At 37.8% G+C, this 18,378-nt stretch overlaps 1 protein-coding gene across 1 annotated transcript in view; it reads right to left on the reverse strand.

Moving 5' to 3' along the window:
* The window catches only part of TMC1 (transmembrane channel like 1), a 155,235-nt gene that overhangs the window by 76,461 nt on the left and 60,396 nt on the right, over positions 1-18,378 (reverse strand). Inside the window, exon 6 of the mRNA XM_060014630.1 lies at positions 16,896-17,024. Within this exon, the coding sequence (XP_059870613.1) occupies positions 16,896-17,024 (129 nt within the window). The remainder of the gene's footprint in view (positions 1-16,895; positions 17,025-18,378) is intronic.

An 18,378-nucleotide genomic window follows, 5' to 3' on the forward strand; every position in this document is an offset into this window, starting at 1 on the left:
AAATCATTCCTAGACTTTGGGATTGCACCCTTCCCTTTGGTCTTCTCAGAAACCTACTAGGACAGCTTTCTAGAAATGAAGAAGATTTATTAGGCTGGCCTTGTCAAACACCCTGACATTTGACATGACTTCTGGGCTGTGAAGATTAATTGAAAAACAGTTTCTAGAACATTCTACACATTTAAAAATGTTCAATAAAGCCCCATCAACAAGTATAAACTGAGCTCTCATGGTTGGGTTTTTAGATCCATGCAATCAAAAAACCGTTATCACAGTTACGCTTTAACTATGTATTATAGAGATGATAAGACAGGAGTGAGTGTGGTACTTAGCAGACACTTTATAAAATGTTGAACTGATCTAAGCGGAAAATCAAGTAACCTGAGTTCTAACCCAGACTCTGTGATTTGTCTCTATAACTTTGCCCATGTTTTTGTCACTCTCTGTACTCACGTTAAGGAGCCTCCCACTTCTCAGAGGAAAGACTGCTTGCTCAGGACTCGCACACACCTGAGCAAGCTCTGGCACACTTTCCTTCAGTTACTGTGTAGCTTTTAACAGGTCAGGATTCTCAAACAAACAAACAAAAATTGGGCAATTGCTTCCCTGCTTGCTGGGGTGGTGGCGAGAATAAGATGAGACTATAGATGTGAATGTGTTGAAGGAATTATTACACTGTCAATTCCACTGTAACACCTGTTTTGAAACCAAGAATCTGTTCTAACATGATTGTTTTATATTACGGAACAATTTGAACATAACACAAATTTTGTGTTTGCTTACATGTGATTTTATCTGCAAGAAACACTGGGTGAATACAAGAAAAAAACACATCCGTCTAAACCTAGCAGTATATATACAAAATGCACACACCTCATCAACCAGCTACTTCGTGGCACCCCATGTGTTAGAAAAGTCACATCCATTCAGAGCTGGTGTTACAATGACCCTCCTTCCATGCTTCACAATAATTCACAAACTGCAATTTTGTCATTTCCACAAGCAAACTTCAGGTCTTTTTTAAGGTAAACTGCCATATTTATTGCAGTGTTTATGTATTTCTCAGCCATTAAATATGTGTAAAATGTTGCTACCGTTTTCTTAAATTTCTATCTTTTTTTAATGTGTCACTGATAATGTTTCTGAATATTGTGCCCCATCCCCATTTTTCCTGCAAGCCCTGTAGTTTTCATTACCCAATTTTTCATAGTGTAGAGATTTTTAGGAACCTATACATCATGTTATAGCAATTATTTGGCATCAAGAATTTTGAAGTTCATAAAACCAAGTATACACAGGAATTATCACATCATTCTCTATTATAATAAACATATATAAATGGAGGACCAAAAATTCTTCTTAGTAGTAAAATCAAAATTTGTTTTTCACATGTAACAAGGTGACTATTTTATGGGGATATCCACTGCTCCTGATGATTAGCAGATAATTAAAGAACATCAGTTTGGCCTATTAGAATTAGATCACTTTCTAGCTGAGTGGCCAATTAGAAAACATGACGGCTCTAAGCAGACAGGAGTGTAAAGCCATAGCTATTCTACTCCATATTTCTGACAAGATTTTAAATTTTGTGAGCTGGTAATTATGTTACAGGAACATTAAACTAGCAAGATTTAAGAGAGAGAGGGAAGTCAGGGTTATAACCAAATTTAAGTCACCACAAAATTAATCATAAATTCATTTAACAAATACAGAAACTTATTTTCATGGCATTCATAAGATTTCTTATCAGTTATTATAGATATATTTTCCTTTGGACAATCTAAACAAGTTTTTATTTTTTGTCTCTTAAATTGCCAATTTATCCCTGATACTAAGCATAGTTTCATACTTCTCTTCCAATTACTACCCTACCCCACCCTCAACACACATATCCTGAAGGTTTTCAAATGAAAGTCTGGACTTCACTCTACTCCACATGGTCACAAGTGCCCGAATGTCCTAACCCCTCCTCCATCCTTCAAGAGATCTTCCCCAAGTTTCATACCTAAGGGCTCCCTGACCAGCCATTCTAGAGCCTCCTGTTCCCTACTTCCCACCCTGGCCAAAATAACTACTAGACTCAACTCATCAGAAATCTAGGGGATGACTTTAAAACAAAGCCAGGGGTATGGGGTGGGCAGAGAATTGTTAAGCAAGAACAGATTCTTGATCCCCCTAATCTGATGCTCTTGGGATGTAAGAAAGCACTCTTGCACCTTTCCAGCCTAGAAGAGGGGATATTGGGGTGGAAGAGCTCAGTGAAAGAACACACCTTAACACTATTTTGGGGGCTGACCTTTACAATGAGCTGGCATGATTTCAGGATGGAAGAAAACTAGTATCACCCAATCCCATCCTCCCTGATAACACATTTCTTAACCAGAAGACAACATCTTTCACTGTGCTGTTAGAAACAAGATACAAAAAGAAACTAGTCAATATGGAGATAAACACTGACGGATACTTATCACACTAAAGTACCCATAACAGATGTCAGAATGCAAAAAAACAAAGAGCAGAGTCTTTGAAAACTAAAAAGCAACACATTTTCTTTATATTTTTCCTGTAGTGAGTCCATTTTCCTACCCATTTGTATTGATCTGGATAATTTAAAGGGATTTATCTACATGGCTAAAATGAAATAGGCTCTTGTGGATAAACTTTGACTAGCTGGTGGCCTCAAACCATCCAAATATCTGACTGAAAAATGTGTGTCATCCCCTTGAATTGCATTCAACAAAAGCTGCCTGCCAAGACTGTAATCCAGTCTCCAGGTCTCAGAGCTCAAAGCCCTGGTACAATATGCACAGCTCTCTGAGCTGTAACCCCAGACCCAGGGATAAATAATTGAGCAAGGTCTATTTAATGACAATAATACCTGGCCTCATAATTTATTTATCAACCCCTTGTGCTGGTAATTAGAATAATAAGGTTTCATGGGCTTTCAAGAATGCTTTCACAGTTAGTTGAAGGAGCACGCTTTGGCCTAACTTACAAAAAAGATAATTTACCTATAACACATGATACAACACTGATGACACAAGGGATTTAGGACATGCTATGCTGCCTTTGACACATTCTCATCCCAGGAAACATGTTCTCATTTGGGTTAGGTTAAGTTGACTTTTCTTTCCTCTTGTTCTCAGTTTGATAGTATCATTAAGCAACCAACTTATTGCTCAAGTAAACAAAAGACTTTTCAAAACTGGTCTTTAAGGCAACTGTAATCAAAACTTGTGCTCGTGAACATTACTTCCCAGTAAAGGGATTAGAAGAATGAAAGGTCTTTTCCTAATAAACAATGGCATTTAAAAAAAAAAAGTTGACCAATTTAAATTGACTAAAAGTCAGAACTCTGACTTTTCCTAAAATATTACTGAGTAATTGAAAGAAAGTTGAGGAGGTAAGAAGACAGTCTAATATACAGAGATTGAAAATAAGGATTATAGGCCTTTCTAGATAATATAACTCCATAATTAGACTGGCAGAATTATTTTAAGTCATCCTAATACTGGAACTGAGCATTCAAAGCATGTGCTTTTATAACGGGGATGCTGGTGGCAGCAGTTATAATGGTTAAGATGCTCAGTTGTTTCATCTATAAAACAGAGACAGTAATAGCTATTCCACAGGGTTGTTGTATGCATTATAGGAAATAATGTATGTGATGTGTTTAGTAACAATGTATGTAATGCATCCATGGCAAACGGGAAAAGCACTATAAAGAGTAACTATTATTAATAGCAATAGTACTAACCGAGCTGACTTTAATTTTTATGCTGACTCTCCAAATTAAAAAGTTGAGCAAGGACTAGATACTTCCAGGCAAAACCCTGCAGAAAGCCAGTCCATCTCCCCTTAGATTGTGACCCTAGTGAGATGTGAGAATAGTGGGAATTGGTCTTGTTACCAAAAGAGCAGGAGAGAATTCAGCCTTACATCTGAGACCTGATGAGAGTGCCCAGGTGTCCGGCTGCAGAAGCCCCAGCTATGATGCTGCCGGGGAGGAGGTATTGGTGGGTGCCAGCCCGAGTCCTGCTCCAGCCATGTTGTGCTGTTGCAGAGAGCTCAGGATGCTTGGACAGCTGGGCAGTCTGTGGTAAGAGACAAAAAGAGAGCTCTCTCCCTTGACTAGGACCACATTCTATTTAGTTCTGTGACCTGTATCTTACAACTGAGACACAGATTTGAGTCCTGGCTCTGTCACATACTAGCTGTGTGTTCTTGGGGAGATGTTGTTGATCCCAAGCTTTCTCGCCTATAAAATGTGACCAGCAACAGTAACAGCAATGACAGCTAGCATACTGAATGTTTGCCATAAGCCAGGCACTATTTATGTCCATCATCTCCTTTAATCCCCACCAAATCCTGCAAGGTGGGAACTATTATTATACCCATTTCAGAGATGAGGAAACTGAGGATTAGATCAGTAAAAGAAGTGTCCAAATTTACCCAAAGAGTAAGTGGCATAGCTCAGCTAGGAATTGAGCTCGTATGTCCAGTTCTTCCCAGAATAACATCATTATTTACCTCATGGGATTGGTATAAGGACATGTAAAAGTTGAGACAACATAAACAAAGCAGTTCTTGGTATATCAGAGGTAAATGGTACTTTTGATTATCATTCAAAGACATTTATTATTTTTCTGGGCAATGTATATGATACATTGAGTAAAACTTCAGAATAAAGAATGATTTGTACACTACCTTTACAACTATGTAAAAATCGTGTGTGTCAATGGCCAAAGACTGGGCAATTATGCAAATAATTAGTTCCTCTATTTTCTAAAGTTATAGTACTACCATACAGTTTTGTTTACAGTAATAAAATATAAATTTTTATTTGTTTCAAGGCACTGTGCTGTATGAAGAAAAAAAAAGAATGTGGCTCTATGCTTTTGTGTAAGGCATTTCTAATTCTATTAGAAAGCTAAGACATAGATAAATATTTAGGGCATCATCTAATTACTACCAAATGAATAAACAGTAAAATTAAGTGCTGAAAGATTCAGATGAGAGAGTGGGGTGGTTAGAAAGAACCTTGAACAAAAGGAGGATTCAGCTACATGGTCAACGTTGCAGGAAGGACATTACACAGCGCAGGGAAATGGTGTGAGCAGTGGTGAAGAGATGGAAATGCACCTGGGGTCTTCTGGTGGGTGATGAAGAAAACATTCTAAGTACTTTAGAGGAGGAGTTGGCATGCCCTGATGCCCAGTTAAGCAGTACAGAATTCACTCTGATCTCTATAAGGATCCATGAGCATTTTGTCAGCAGGAAACTGATAAGTGCAGTACAGTGTACTATATGAAAACTGTTGCAACAATGATGTGCAAGATGAATTAGAGGAAAACAAAATGAGAGGCTGGATGTAACTTGATTTCTAATGCCTTTATACAAGCTGTTTCCTCTTTCTGGAATGCCCTTCCCGTCTTCTCCACCTGTTCTCTTCCTTTCCATTTCCAGTTCAACAGCCAGGCCAACACTACAGCTCCTCCATAAGGTCTTTCCTGATTTTCCTTTCTAACACTCGCCTCCAGCCCCAGGTCAGGGTGATTTAACCTCTGACCTTCATGTAGTAATTACCTCATGTATTGTAGTTAACTCATGGTCCATTTCCACCACTGCACTGGGATTTCCTGAAAGCAAGGTCCATGTCTTTTGTTGTAATTTCCCAATATTTAATATAGCACCTGGCACAGAAGGGAGTTTCAACAAATGCTATTGCGATGAATGAACACCTAAAAGAAGACTAGATGATAATCTGGCTGTGGTTCCTAAACTACCTACACCTCAGAATCACCTGTGGGATCTTTTAACAGAATCACATGTGGGATCTTTTAAACATTTCAAAGGCCAGGTGTCCCCATTCCCAGACCACTTAAGTCACAATCTCTAGGGGTGGGAGATAGGCATCAGTACTTTTTAACATCCCTAAATGGTTCCAACGTGCAACTAGCTGAGGACCAAATTTGGAACTAAACCAAATATTATTTGTTGAGAGTAGTAAATTTAAGAGATTTTTACGTGGCCAAGCAAGTTGTTGGAGGTTTGGGCTAAAAAGCTACTATATCAAATATGATTAAATATGATTATTTTGGTGTCCCCCTGCATTGGTAATACTCTACATATTTTGAAGCTTGATAAATTTATTTTGGTGAATAACTTTATTTTTCAAGTCCCTAGCTCACTCTTTATCTTATATCCCTAAAGAGTAACTGACTGAAAACGTCTGAAACAATCTGAAAACAAGGAACAAAGAACAAGCAAAAATGTTGTCTGTATATTCACATAACCTCTTACCCTATATATGTGGCTTATTTTGGTGTGCTTCCTTTTAATAGCACCACTTCATAGATTTCACAGTTTAAAATATATATATATGGAGAGAGAGACAGAGAGAGAGCACCAAGACTTCTAAACATTTCATCAGCAATAAACATAACAATGATCTATCTGTGCACGAAGAGTTCTTAAGACAATTTTTTCATCAGCTCTGATGATATTCATGGAGATGTGTCAAAGCCAGCTGCTGGTGTTGGTAAATAACCAAAGCAAAGCTTGGGTAGGTCAAATCTGTATTAAGTTCAAAGTTACTACCCATAGAAATTCTCCAGACCTAGGATAACTTCTTTGTTCCCTGGACTATGAAACAATGCTAATTTTCATGGCTGGCTTAAATGTCAAATAAAAACTCAAACATATTTTAGTTGTACCCTAGAGGTCAGTCAAGCATCTCAGAGTAATTTTAGATGAATCAAGGGAGAAACAACATAGCTGGGCTTTAGTAGTTTAATAAAGAAAGAAAGCACACTAGATACTCTTTCTACTTGCTTATTAAATCTTTTCCGAATTCTGCTCTACCTGGTTAATTTAAAAATCAATTTATGGTTAATAATTTTCCTTTGTATTATAATAGCAGGGAGAGGGGAAAGAAGACCATATAGATTTCCCCAGGAGCTAAAAGTGTCTGCTGAGTTTTAGATATTGGTCACAGCATAAACTGGTTTTCTGCCATACAAGGACACCAAAAAATTCTAAGATTTGTAATGTTGTCAGCAGAGACAATGTGCAATTAAGCTGCTATAAAGAATTCTTTCTCCATCTAAAACAATCTGTAATAGTAACTTCATTAATATCTCTCCAGATCTTATTAAGCTCTGTATCAAGGATTTTTTATTTTATTTTGATTTTTGTCTTTTGTTTTAATGAATCAATGAGCATGCAATTAACAACACTAATACCTAAAACAATACCCCTGAAAGTAGGGGTGGCATTACGTGGGCTGCAGAGTTCTAGGCCATATCCCTAAGACATCGAGGTATATCCCAGTCTATTGTTATTGCTTTGTTTTGAGCAGAAATGAGATTTAGGGAGAATGTGTCCTTAAAGCCACAAATGAATCGTAAGATCAAGAGCTGAAGAGTAACAAGAAAAGGTAAATCTAAAATCTTACCTCAACTATTCTCAACACCAAAAATTTGCAAAACGTCAATGTATCCTCTCCCTCCTTCACTGTGGGAAAATTATACTCAGAAGAAGGTGGAAATAGCACTGAAAATACAGATTGCTATACATAGATGTAAGAAGGACCTAGCAAATTCTGATCAACAAGTAAATTAATTTTATTTCTATAATCTTTTCATTCTCCTTTTTACTTAGCCATTTTTTCTAAGTATTTATTGAGTGTGTTTTATGTTTTTAGCAGTGAGTTAAGTGTTTTGAAAAAACTAAAAGAAACATGTAGATTCCTTTCTGAAGCTTAAACTCCATTAAGAAAAAAGAGATATAGGCCCATAAAATTGTTACGCAACAGTGCTAGGCAGCCTTGAAGTAAAAAGGGAGAGGGCCCTGGAGGCTTGAGAGCTTGTTGAAGACATTGTAGACGAGATAAGAATTAAACTGGACATTAAAAGGCTGATAAAATTGAGTAGGCAGAGAAAGGCATTCCAGGCATCGGTTTGCAGAAATTTCCTTAAGAAAGGAGATATTTCCACCATGAACCTCAAGTACAATCTCATATTCTTAGATATACTAACATTCATGGATTGGTAGACATACTGTGCTAATTTTGCTTGGTTCACGTGCATTCTAATCAAACATGTTTAATGAATTCTGAATACTGTGAAACAGAAGGATTCATGGGGCACTGCCTCAGAGTGAGAGGAGCCATTCTGCTTTGAAAGGTTTGGTAAAATATTTCTGCACAACACCTGTGTCTTCATATTTAGCCCCTGGTCAACATTTCTAAGTATTGTGAAATATTTTTTTTCAAAATTTTGTGTGGTGATATTTAGGAATACTAGAAAGCCTTAGTTTTCTGTTAGAACAGTGTGTTCTGCCTTTTGATCCAAGAGTGGGCAAGAAATTTAAAATGATGGCAGTTCAGTGAGCTCTGCGAATAATCAAGACTACCTGGTAAATTTAATCTCTTGCCACAAGATAAACTTAGATCTGGAGTCTCTCCTGAGCATTTGGCAACACAACTTAGGTGAGGTCACCCACAGAGCATATTATACTCCTATGTGAACTAGTCTTTCTGCTGAGTAGACTTGGAGTCTTACTATTTCACAGTTTCCTTCCATAGCCTCTCTTTTAAGCTTTCCCGATCACTGTGACCAACCACTGGTCAAGAAACACTATAATAGTGAGTTCATAAAATATAAAACTTAATTCAGCCAAAGAATCATGTATCTTTTTTTGTTTTTTTTTGTTTTTTTTTTTTTTTTGCGGTAGACGGGCCTCTCACTGCTGTGGCCTTTCCCGTTGCGGAGCACAGGCTCCGGACCCACAGGCCCAGCGGCCATGGCTCACGGGCCCAGCCGCTCCACAGCATGTGGGATCCTCCCGGACCGGGGCACGAACCCGTGTCCCCTGCATCAGCAGGCAGACTCTCAACCACTGCACCACCAGGGAAGCCCAAGAATCACATATCTTTTATAGATATTTGAGGGTAAATATGTATGTATATGTATAGTAGTATATACATATATGTGTGTATATATATTACAAAATCATAATTAATATGACTCTTTGAAAGAAGTGATTTATATTTAACTTAAAAGTTTCTAATTTTCAGGACAGAGGGAATCTTAGACACATTATATTGAATATGGAAAACTATTCCCCTTTCTTCAGCTCATCTAATTTTTTATGATATTCTAATATAATGTTCTCCAAATTTTACTTTCAGTATATGCATTTTAATAAGGTGTAACCATTTTTATTCTATAGCAACAAGCTTAAGTCCCCCGAAGTAGTGTTCTACTTGCCATTTCTTGGTTATATATATAAAAACGTCTTCAAAAATACCTTGCTTATTCTCTTATTATAAACATGATAAATTTAAGGGTTATCTTCATAATTAGTACCTTATCTGAGACCTGTATGATACTTTCCCAAAACAACAAGGATAAACTTCTCAAACTAAGCTTATTTTGTGCTTATCATGTGCACATTTGCTTTCTTTTTACTGTTAATGTAGTATGTCAAATATATTTAAAAGTATTCCTAAATAACTTGAAGTCATAATTAATGAATTTCTCCTTTTAATCAGTTTTCAAAGATCATATATTTATGGATAGTCTAATAACAAGTTGTGAAAAATAGCTATCACTGACAGCTAAAATTCTAAAGAGTGCAAGTTAGGTAAGCTGCTGTTTATCAAAAATTTTTGGAGGCTAGGATACTTTGGCAAGCTGGGGAAATTAATTCAGTGTGGCTTACCATATGTGATACATTGACTGATAATACTTGAGAAAGTAGTGTATAATGAAATGCAATTAAGAAGAAGATGATATATAAGAAGGTGTAGAAAATGATTACTATGTGACAGGCATCATTCTAAGTGCTGTAGGTCTATTAAATGATTTAATCCTCTCAGGAATTTTATGAAGTTCTACTACTTTTATCCCCATTTATAGAGGATAAACTCAAGGATGCAGAGGTTAAGAAACTTGTCTAAGGTCACAGCATAATGCTTGATACCTAGGGGACTCTTATTAAACAGTAGAAAAATTGGATGTCAATGTTACATTTTGATCAACAAAATTCAGCTGTACTAATTGCCTACAGACTCTCCATTCTTTGGATGAGAAAATGAACGTACCCAAGATACCTGTAATGTACAAGAACTAAAGGTCTCTGCTTTGGTTGAGTTTTTGGTGAATACACACTTCAAATGATTGAAGTGTGTATTAGTGGATGAGTACACACGCTTAAAAGTCCTCTTGTGTGGAATCCCTCATTCCTTCACAGTGGCAGATGAAGTAAAGGCCTTTTTGAACTAAAGTTGAAATCACAATTCTTGCCTATGAATTATATTAGCTTCCCCTACCAAAAAAGAAAAGAAAAGAAAACCAAAAAGCAGTGTCGAAGGACGAAGAAAGTTTGAGTAGGGAAGGATGTTACCTTAAGGACTAGGTGACACTTTCAAGCACCTGTTTAAAAGTAAATGAAATTCTAAGAGTAACTTTCTTGGCTTTACTGGGTGTTTCATTAATAAATCACCAGGCCTAGTCTGCCAATGGACAATTCCTGGGAACTTGGGTCAGGGTGCTACAAAGCTCAGAAATTAAAGCAGGCAGTATAATAGCTAAATAAACATCTTCTTCATCGAAATAAATCATTTTAAAATGGCTTCTACCCAAGAGCCATTTCCATGCAAAAGTATATTGGAGTATGTACTTCCACACCCTAATCTGTAAACTCATGGAATGATAGAACTGCTCCATCCCTAAAATAAGTTTCCTTAAATATCCAATTAAGTGGGTTTCTTAAAGCTATTTCTTATGTTAATAGGCACAGAAGCATTTTTTTCTTCAAATGAATGCTTTATATGGAAGTACATTGTATAGAAAAGAGAAACCACAGGTCTCCTCTGCTTGACACTGACATGTGGCCAAGCAGTCCTCCCTCTGACCTCTGCCTCCTTTGCTCTTTATAAAGGGACTTCACCAAACTTAAACTCTGAGGACAGCACTTTGAAAATTACGGGCCTACAATCCAGTCCTTTTATTTTATAAATAAATAAACTGAGGCTCAGAGAGGTAAAGTTAGAAATTAGAGCTTAGAGCAGAGTCCAATCTCTTAATTTTCAATCCAAAACCTATTCCACTATAACAAAATAAAGTAGTTGTTTATTTAGGTTAAGTGATGAGGGCTTTTAATCTACCACATAGAATGTTCTGATATAGTCAAAGGTTTTAGCTTTCAGGATGACTAATAAGTAAATCTGTCATTTTCCATCCAGGTGTTTTATTTCACCTATGGTGGCTGGTACATTAGTGCAGCCACTTTTATAGGTAGGAAAGATCTATTCATCCAACTTCTGAGTTAAATCCATTAAAAACTTAAACACAGATTAAGCTAAAAATCCTTGCTGTTGGATATTTTTCAGTTAGATAACTAATAAAAAATAGGAACGACCTTCAAATAATTGGAAAATCCACTACTCTTTCCCTTTTCCTAGGCCTGACCCACACATATTCTCACCCATTCAATAAACAGTCCACAGAATAGAATATTCTGCTTAATGAAGTTTTCTGATTCTCAGAAATGAAGAAAGGGATGCTCAATCCTGACCGTACATTAATGACTTTTAGAGTAAAACTAAAAATACACATTCCTGATCTGGGCCAGACACCCCTGCCCCTCCACCCAGAGATTTTTATTCAGTAGGTTTAAAGATACATGAATGTTTGAACCTGTATCAATACACAGGAAAACATACATTGAAAAACACCATTCCACAGTGAAGGTGGAAATGAGGTGGCTTCTCTTCAGCCCTAAGGAGCCAATTCTGCTGCCTCAAAAATGCTGAGCTCGGGCTTCCCTGGTGGCGCAGTGTTTGAGAGTCCGCCTGCCGATGCAGGGGACACGGGTTCGTGCCCTGGTCCGGGAAGATCCCACATGCCGTGGAGCGGCTGGGCCCGTGAGCCATGGCCGCTGAGCCTGCGGGTCCGGAGCCTGTGCTCCGCAACGGGAGAGGCCACAACAGTGAGAGGCCCGCGTACCGCAAAAAAAAAAAAAAAAAAATGCTGAGCTCCAGTTCCTAAACCATGTTTGAGAGTCCATATGGATTTACAACCCATTCTTTGAGGTTCGTGCCTATGTATTTACTGCTTATATTAACCAATGTTTGACCCTCAGCCCTGAGAATGCTCAAGTTCCTAGTGGTAGATAATCTTTCAAAATATGAGAACTACCCGAGTCTCCTACAGCATCCTCAGAACCATAAGCTACCATTCCTGAGGCTTTACTTTAAAACATATCTTAAAACCTTGACCCTCTGTAAATTCTGTCTTAGAAGTTTCACAAGTTTTTCAGAGTCCAGAGGCAGATGGGAAGCCTCAGAACCTAGATACAGATCCAAACCTGTGATGAAAATATCTGCTCCAGTTATATTGAGCCTAGTGCCTTGGATTCCATAGACTTAGCCAGAAGTGATGATTGGAGGCTACTTCTGGGAATAATATAATCCTTAGACACACTCTCTCAGAGTTTGATGTCTCTGAATGGAATAAAAGGGTGGGAGGAAAGCTGCCTGACTCCCATGTTTTAGTAACACTGGGGTAGAGAAACTTTACTGCATGTTCTAAGTACTGACCACTATCTAATATGTGATAGGAACCTGTGGGGGAGAAGCTCAGTACAGCATTCAGAAATCTACGAAGGGAGACAGGTCGGGCACTGTAGTACCAACGACTTTATCACAGAGGCTGAAACCAAGAGAATCAGGTTGACCATGGCCAATGGTACCAGCTGTGCAGAATACTGCAAAGCCACAAAGCAGGAGCCATTTCTGGCTGTGGAGAATCATCCCAAGACAGTGAGCATTGCTGACAGGTGAGAAGCCATAGTTGTTTCTTCTCTGGGCCTAAATCTGTGCTTCCATTCTGCGAGCTGGCTTTCACTCCAACTTTCTGAATCACTGTCTTGATAGCATGCCTAACTTGCTCCCCAGCTACAGGGGTAAGAGGCAGCAAACTTGAATGCTTATAAGGTCCAGCCAAGGAGCGTGAATAAGAGATGTGGCTTGTTTGGGAGCTGTGCACACTGAAGACGGAGTGCCCTGTTAGTAGGGGACAGCAATTGCTTAGCCCCAGCTATTATTTTCATGTAGGGATGGGGACCAGATTTTCTTCTTATCCAGGAGAAGCTGAACATCTGGATTTTTAAAATCTGAACTCTCCCACTTTTTAAAATTTAACAACAAAGAAAAAACATTTTTATAAAAATATACACCCCCAGATGATTAAAATGGTAAATTTTATGTTATGTATATTTAATCACAAGTTTTAAAAAAACAATAAAAGAAAAAGAAACAAAAAGCATGTGGGCCAAATAAAAACCACCTATAGTCTAGATTCAGCGGCGGACTCCCCATCTTCAACCTCTGCCCTAGTAATAGGTCATGGTATTGCCCTTCCTTCCATCCCAACCCTTATCTCTCCCCGCCTCTAAAAATGGCTTTATCCCTGGACTCCAGCCTAAGGCCCCAGGACCTGGAATCTGCCACAAGATTACCCTGTGGGTACGTTTTGGAAGATCTGAAAGCGGCTGACCGTGGATTCTGCCAAACTGTCAAGATACCCTCTTTTCTTTGTTGGAGCATCAAAATCAGTTGTCCATCCAGACTGCTATACCAATGTGCCACCATCCCCCAAGGCTCCTGGGGTTGCCTATGGCTAAGTCTGCTCCCACCTAGTCCTGCCAGGTCCTGTACCCTTCCCATCTCTCCTGTCATACTGCAGGGAATCAGACAACACTGAGTCTGTCCTGAGATGAAATAATAATTACAACTTGTGTTTCCCAGCTTTGTGCTATGTTCTGGCACCCTGCTAAGTGTTTCATATGAAATAACTCACTTTATGATTCCAATAGCCCTGTAAATTAGTAAAATTTCATAAGAAACCCAAGGTCAGAGGGCTACACAATTCATTCAAATTTGCACAGGTGGAAGATCTGAGATTCAAACTTAAGACTGAAACCCATCCCTTCTTCACTGCCCTATATGGAAGATGCAGGCAAAGAAGAGTGAGGGGGTATTTCTACACCTCCACGCAGGTGGAAAGGGAGGATATATTGCTTGGCATTTTAATGCAGTTTCACACCACACTTTGACAGTTCACAATATTATCACTTTCCAATTTTACAACTTTCTATATACAGTTACCTGTGGTTCCCAGGTTTGGGAATTTCATGGTCAGCAATATTTCAAAACATATTGGGTAGGCCAAAAAGTTCATTCGGTTTTTTCTGTAAGATGGCTCTAGCAGCACTTAGTTGTCTTTAACTTCATTTGAAACAATTTTGTTAGATTGTATGTAACAGCTGTCATATCAGCATGCATTAAAAAAAAGTATCAAAATTAGTGAGTTTTTGTGTAGCCATTTTAATACTGAAGATGGAAGAAAAAAGCAACATTTTCAGTATATCAGGCTTTATTATTTCAAGAAAGGTAAAAATGCAAGCGAAACACACAAAAATATTTGTGCTGTGTATGGAGAAGGTGCTGTGACTGATCGAATGTGTCAAAACTGGTTTGCAAAGTTTCGTGCTGGAGATTTCTCGCTGGCCAAGGCTCCATGGTCAGATATACCAGTTGAAGTTGATAGCGATCAAATAGAAACAATAATTGAGAACAATCAACTTTATACCATGCAGGAGATAGCCGACATACTCAAAATATCCAAATCAAGAGCTGAAAGTCATTTGCACCAGCTTGGTTATGTGAATCGCTTTGACGTTTGGGTTCCAAGTAAGTTAAGCGAAAAAAACCTTCTTGACCATATTTCCACATGCGATTCTCTACTGAAACATAATGAAAACATTCCATTTTTAAAACAAATTGTGACAGGAGATGAAGAGGTACAATGATGTGGAATGGAAGAGATAGTGAGGCAAGTGAAATGAACCACGACCAACCACACCAAAGGCCGGTCTTTATCCAAAGAAGCTGATGTTGTGTATATGGTGGGATTGGAAGGGAGTCCTCTATTATGAGCTCCTTCTGGAAAACCAAACAATTAATTCCAACAAGTACTGCTCCCAATTAGACCAACTGAAAGCAGCACTCCATGAAAAGTATCCAGAATTAGTCAACAGAAAACGCATGATCTTTCATCAGGGTAACGCAAGGCCACATGTTTCTTTGATGACCAGGCAAAAACGGTTACAGCTTGGCTGGGAAGTTCTGATTCATCTGCCACATTCACCAGACATTGCACCTTCGGATTTCCATTTATTTTGGTCTTTACAAAATTCTCTTAATGGAAAAAAGTTCAGTTCCCTGGAAGACTGTAAAAGGTACCTGGAACAGTTCTTTGCTCAAAAAGGTAAGTTTTGGGAAGATGGAATTATGAAGTTGTCTGAAAAATGGCAGAAGGTAGTGGAACAAAAGGGTGAATACGTTGTTCAATAAAGTTCTTGGTGAAAATGAAAAATGTGTCTTTTATTTTTACTTAAAATACCGAGGACAATTTTTGGCCCACCCAATATTTTGGGAAACAATATAAGGTTACCAAACTTCTATTTTGCCAAGTAAGGGTATTTCCTAAACCTATCATTTAGCATCATTATTACTTCATTAAATGAAAACTACTTTGACACACACACACACACGTGCATATGCACATACATTAATAGCTTCATGGAACCAGAAACGCTACTTGTCTTTGCCTTCATTTATGGCTGGTGTACAAGCACGTGCATAAGTAGTTCCCAGCCTACAGTTGTGTGGTGTTCCAAAAGCTTTCTGGGAAGACCACTGTTTGGAACTTGGAAACCTTATTCCACGAAACAAAGCAATAACATTAGAAATGATGCCTAGGTTCCCACCTCATAGGGTAAACCTGGAATATCTTGTTTTATTTTGGATATGAGGTAACTGAGGCCCCAGAAGTTTAAGCCAATTTCTTAAATAACACACAAGCTCTTGCAGAGCCAGGATTAGTAGTGGATTATCCTGATAGCTGCTTCAGTTTTTTTCATTACCAGAGACAAAAAGACTTTAACATTATCATAGATACACTATAATGTTTAACGTTATTAGTTAAATAGGCTTGTGGAGGGATAGCTTTGGAAATTTATCACTGTTTATAAAAATTGTTCTGTGTAAAAAATGCAATCTGTATCACATCTGTGAGATGCAAATATGGTTGTTATCACAGACATGGTCCCTTTTATTCATGCCCCACTTCCCCAAACCACCATGCAAAGAAATATAGTGTGATCCTCAGAGGCGAATCTGCTTCCAATCCCAAAAGGGAAAGGGATAAACATTTGACTTTTCTTATCAGGAGTTTATAAACCTATGTGTCTCTGAGTGTGTCAAGACTCAACAAAAGAGTGAAATTGGGTCGCTTACATGTTACCAGGGAATAGCTATTAGCGTAATCCTTAATTGGAATCCCGTTTACTCTTCTGTTACTCTTCCCGTTTACTCCCTGTGCTTTAACAAGAGCTGTCACATGAATATATCATTTGAGGCTGGAACCCTGCAGAGAAACTAGAGTGTGCAATCCAACAAACTTGTAAAATTCAAATATATTATCTCCTTCAGAGAGATAGTAATGTATGTATTAAACTAAGGAAATTCTCAGTTCAAGGAACAAATGATTAAAAGTGATCTGAGATTGTAAGACTCCAAATAATGAATTTAATCATGATTTTCTTTTATAATCATTAGCCCAGCCTCTCTAGTGATATGATATATGTTAACTATATGATAGGTACCATATATGTTATATATGACCATGAAAATTATATATAATGAGTATTATATACATGATGTATCACATATAGTATTATCTATAATATATAGGTAATACTCAGAGAATTTGGGAGATCAATAGCAGGGAAAATGTTTCTAATTTTGAAAAGTGGCAACATACTTGAGAACTTCAATTTTCTTTTCCATTTTCCAAGGCTTGCATTTGACAGTAGCAATCATTTGTCTATTCTCATCTAACTCTGCCTTCAATCTTTCCAATTCCTCTTCATCAATTTCTTCTTCTTCTTCCCTTAAAACAGAAAACAAACAAACAAAAAAAAACCTCCTTTAGTAAAGTTAAGTTTTGCTTGACTTCCAAACTTAAAGAATGCTATGAGATACTCAGATGATCAATGTATAGCAACTTGACTATATATGGTGTGTGCTGAGATCCACAAGCCTTAGTGCTTGTATCTGAACAGTGATGCAGGATTTCTGGAAATATAACTTTAAACAATAGTGTTTACATTCTGAAGTACTGAAACCATTTTATGTCCATAGTCTCAAATTCTCAGAACTAGAAAATGTGTGGAAACAGTTACAGATCTATCAATATATTTTCTTCTCTGTTCCCCTGTACACCTTCCCCCACCAATTCTACATTTCATTTAAAAACTTTATTTTTCAACAAGGATAGTAAATTAGAGGTGAGCATGTCTTTGAAGTGCCCTTAAAAAATTTGTTAGCCCTGTCTCGAGAGAAAGAGAAAAACTGAAATAGGAAAAAATTTAAAAATCTATTCCTCAAAGGTAACTTTAATCTGTTAATTAAACTCAAAACTTCAATTGATAAAATTCAACTTGAAGTATATTTGACAGAAGTGAATCCTTTGAAGAGGCCTTCAAAGGAATTTAGTTTCTTACTGAGCAAATGAGATGTATCTTTTCTTTTCTGTGTTCCTAGTATTGCAAAAATATCAAAGGGTCCAAAACTCAAAGAAAACAAAATCTAAACATGAACAACGTGATTTTTAAATTGAGGAATGTAATGGCCTATTGCAGAGATCCTTTTTTTTTTTTTGGTAATAGATTGTTTCAGTTATGAGCTGTTGTTGCTTAACTTCAAATTTACCCTTCTATACTTAATATTGTGATGCTGTGGCTGTGACTCTGTAGGGTACATTTCTGGTTTGTCAGTTGGCTCATTTTTCGGCTGCCCATAGAAGACACTAAGAAGGGACTACGTCTTTCCTTTCTTTGGTTTCCTGTTTGCTTCCTGTGGTGATGTTTACTCTTTAGTGATGCTTCTTCACCCCAAGAGCTGCAGGGCCTTCCCATAGCTGCAGGTGAAACTAGTTTCCGACTTTTCCAACACTAGCAGAACCAGCTTCATCATTCTCCCAGTAGACACCAGCACCCCTTGAGCATCGCCCCCCTCTGCAATAGTTTTAGCTCCGTGGGTCTCTCCTCTATGCTTTTAAGTTTTAATTCCAACCTCTTTCCGTTGTTCCTCCAGCCCCTAGTATGCTATTTGCTTCCTATAGTTGCCGTCACCACGATACTTCGTGTTCTCTTTCACCTTTCCAGTAACCTAGTTAGCAATTATTTATATCTACTAAACAGTCCTCTTATTAAATACTCTCTCTTCAATTAACTGTTGGAGTT

Source organism: Delphinus delphis, chromosome 6 (assembly GCF_949987515.2).
Source record: "Delphinus delphis chromosome 6, mDelDel1.2, whole genome shotgun sequence".
Taxonomy (NCBI): domain Eukaryota; kingdom Metazoa; phylum Chordata; class Mammalia; order Artiodactyla; family Delphinidae; genus Delphinus; species Delphinus delphis.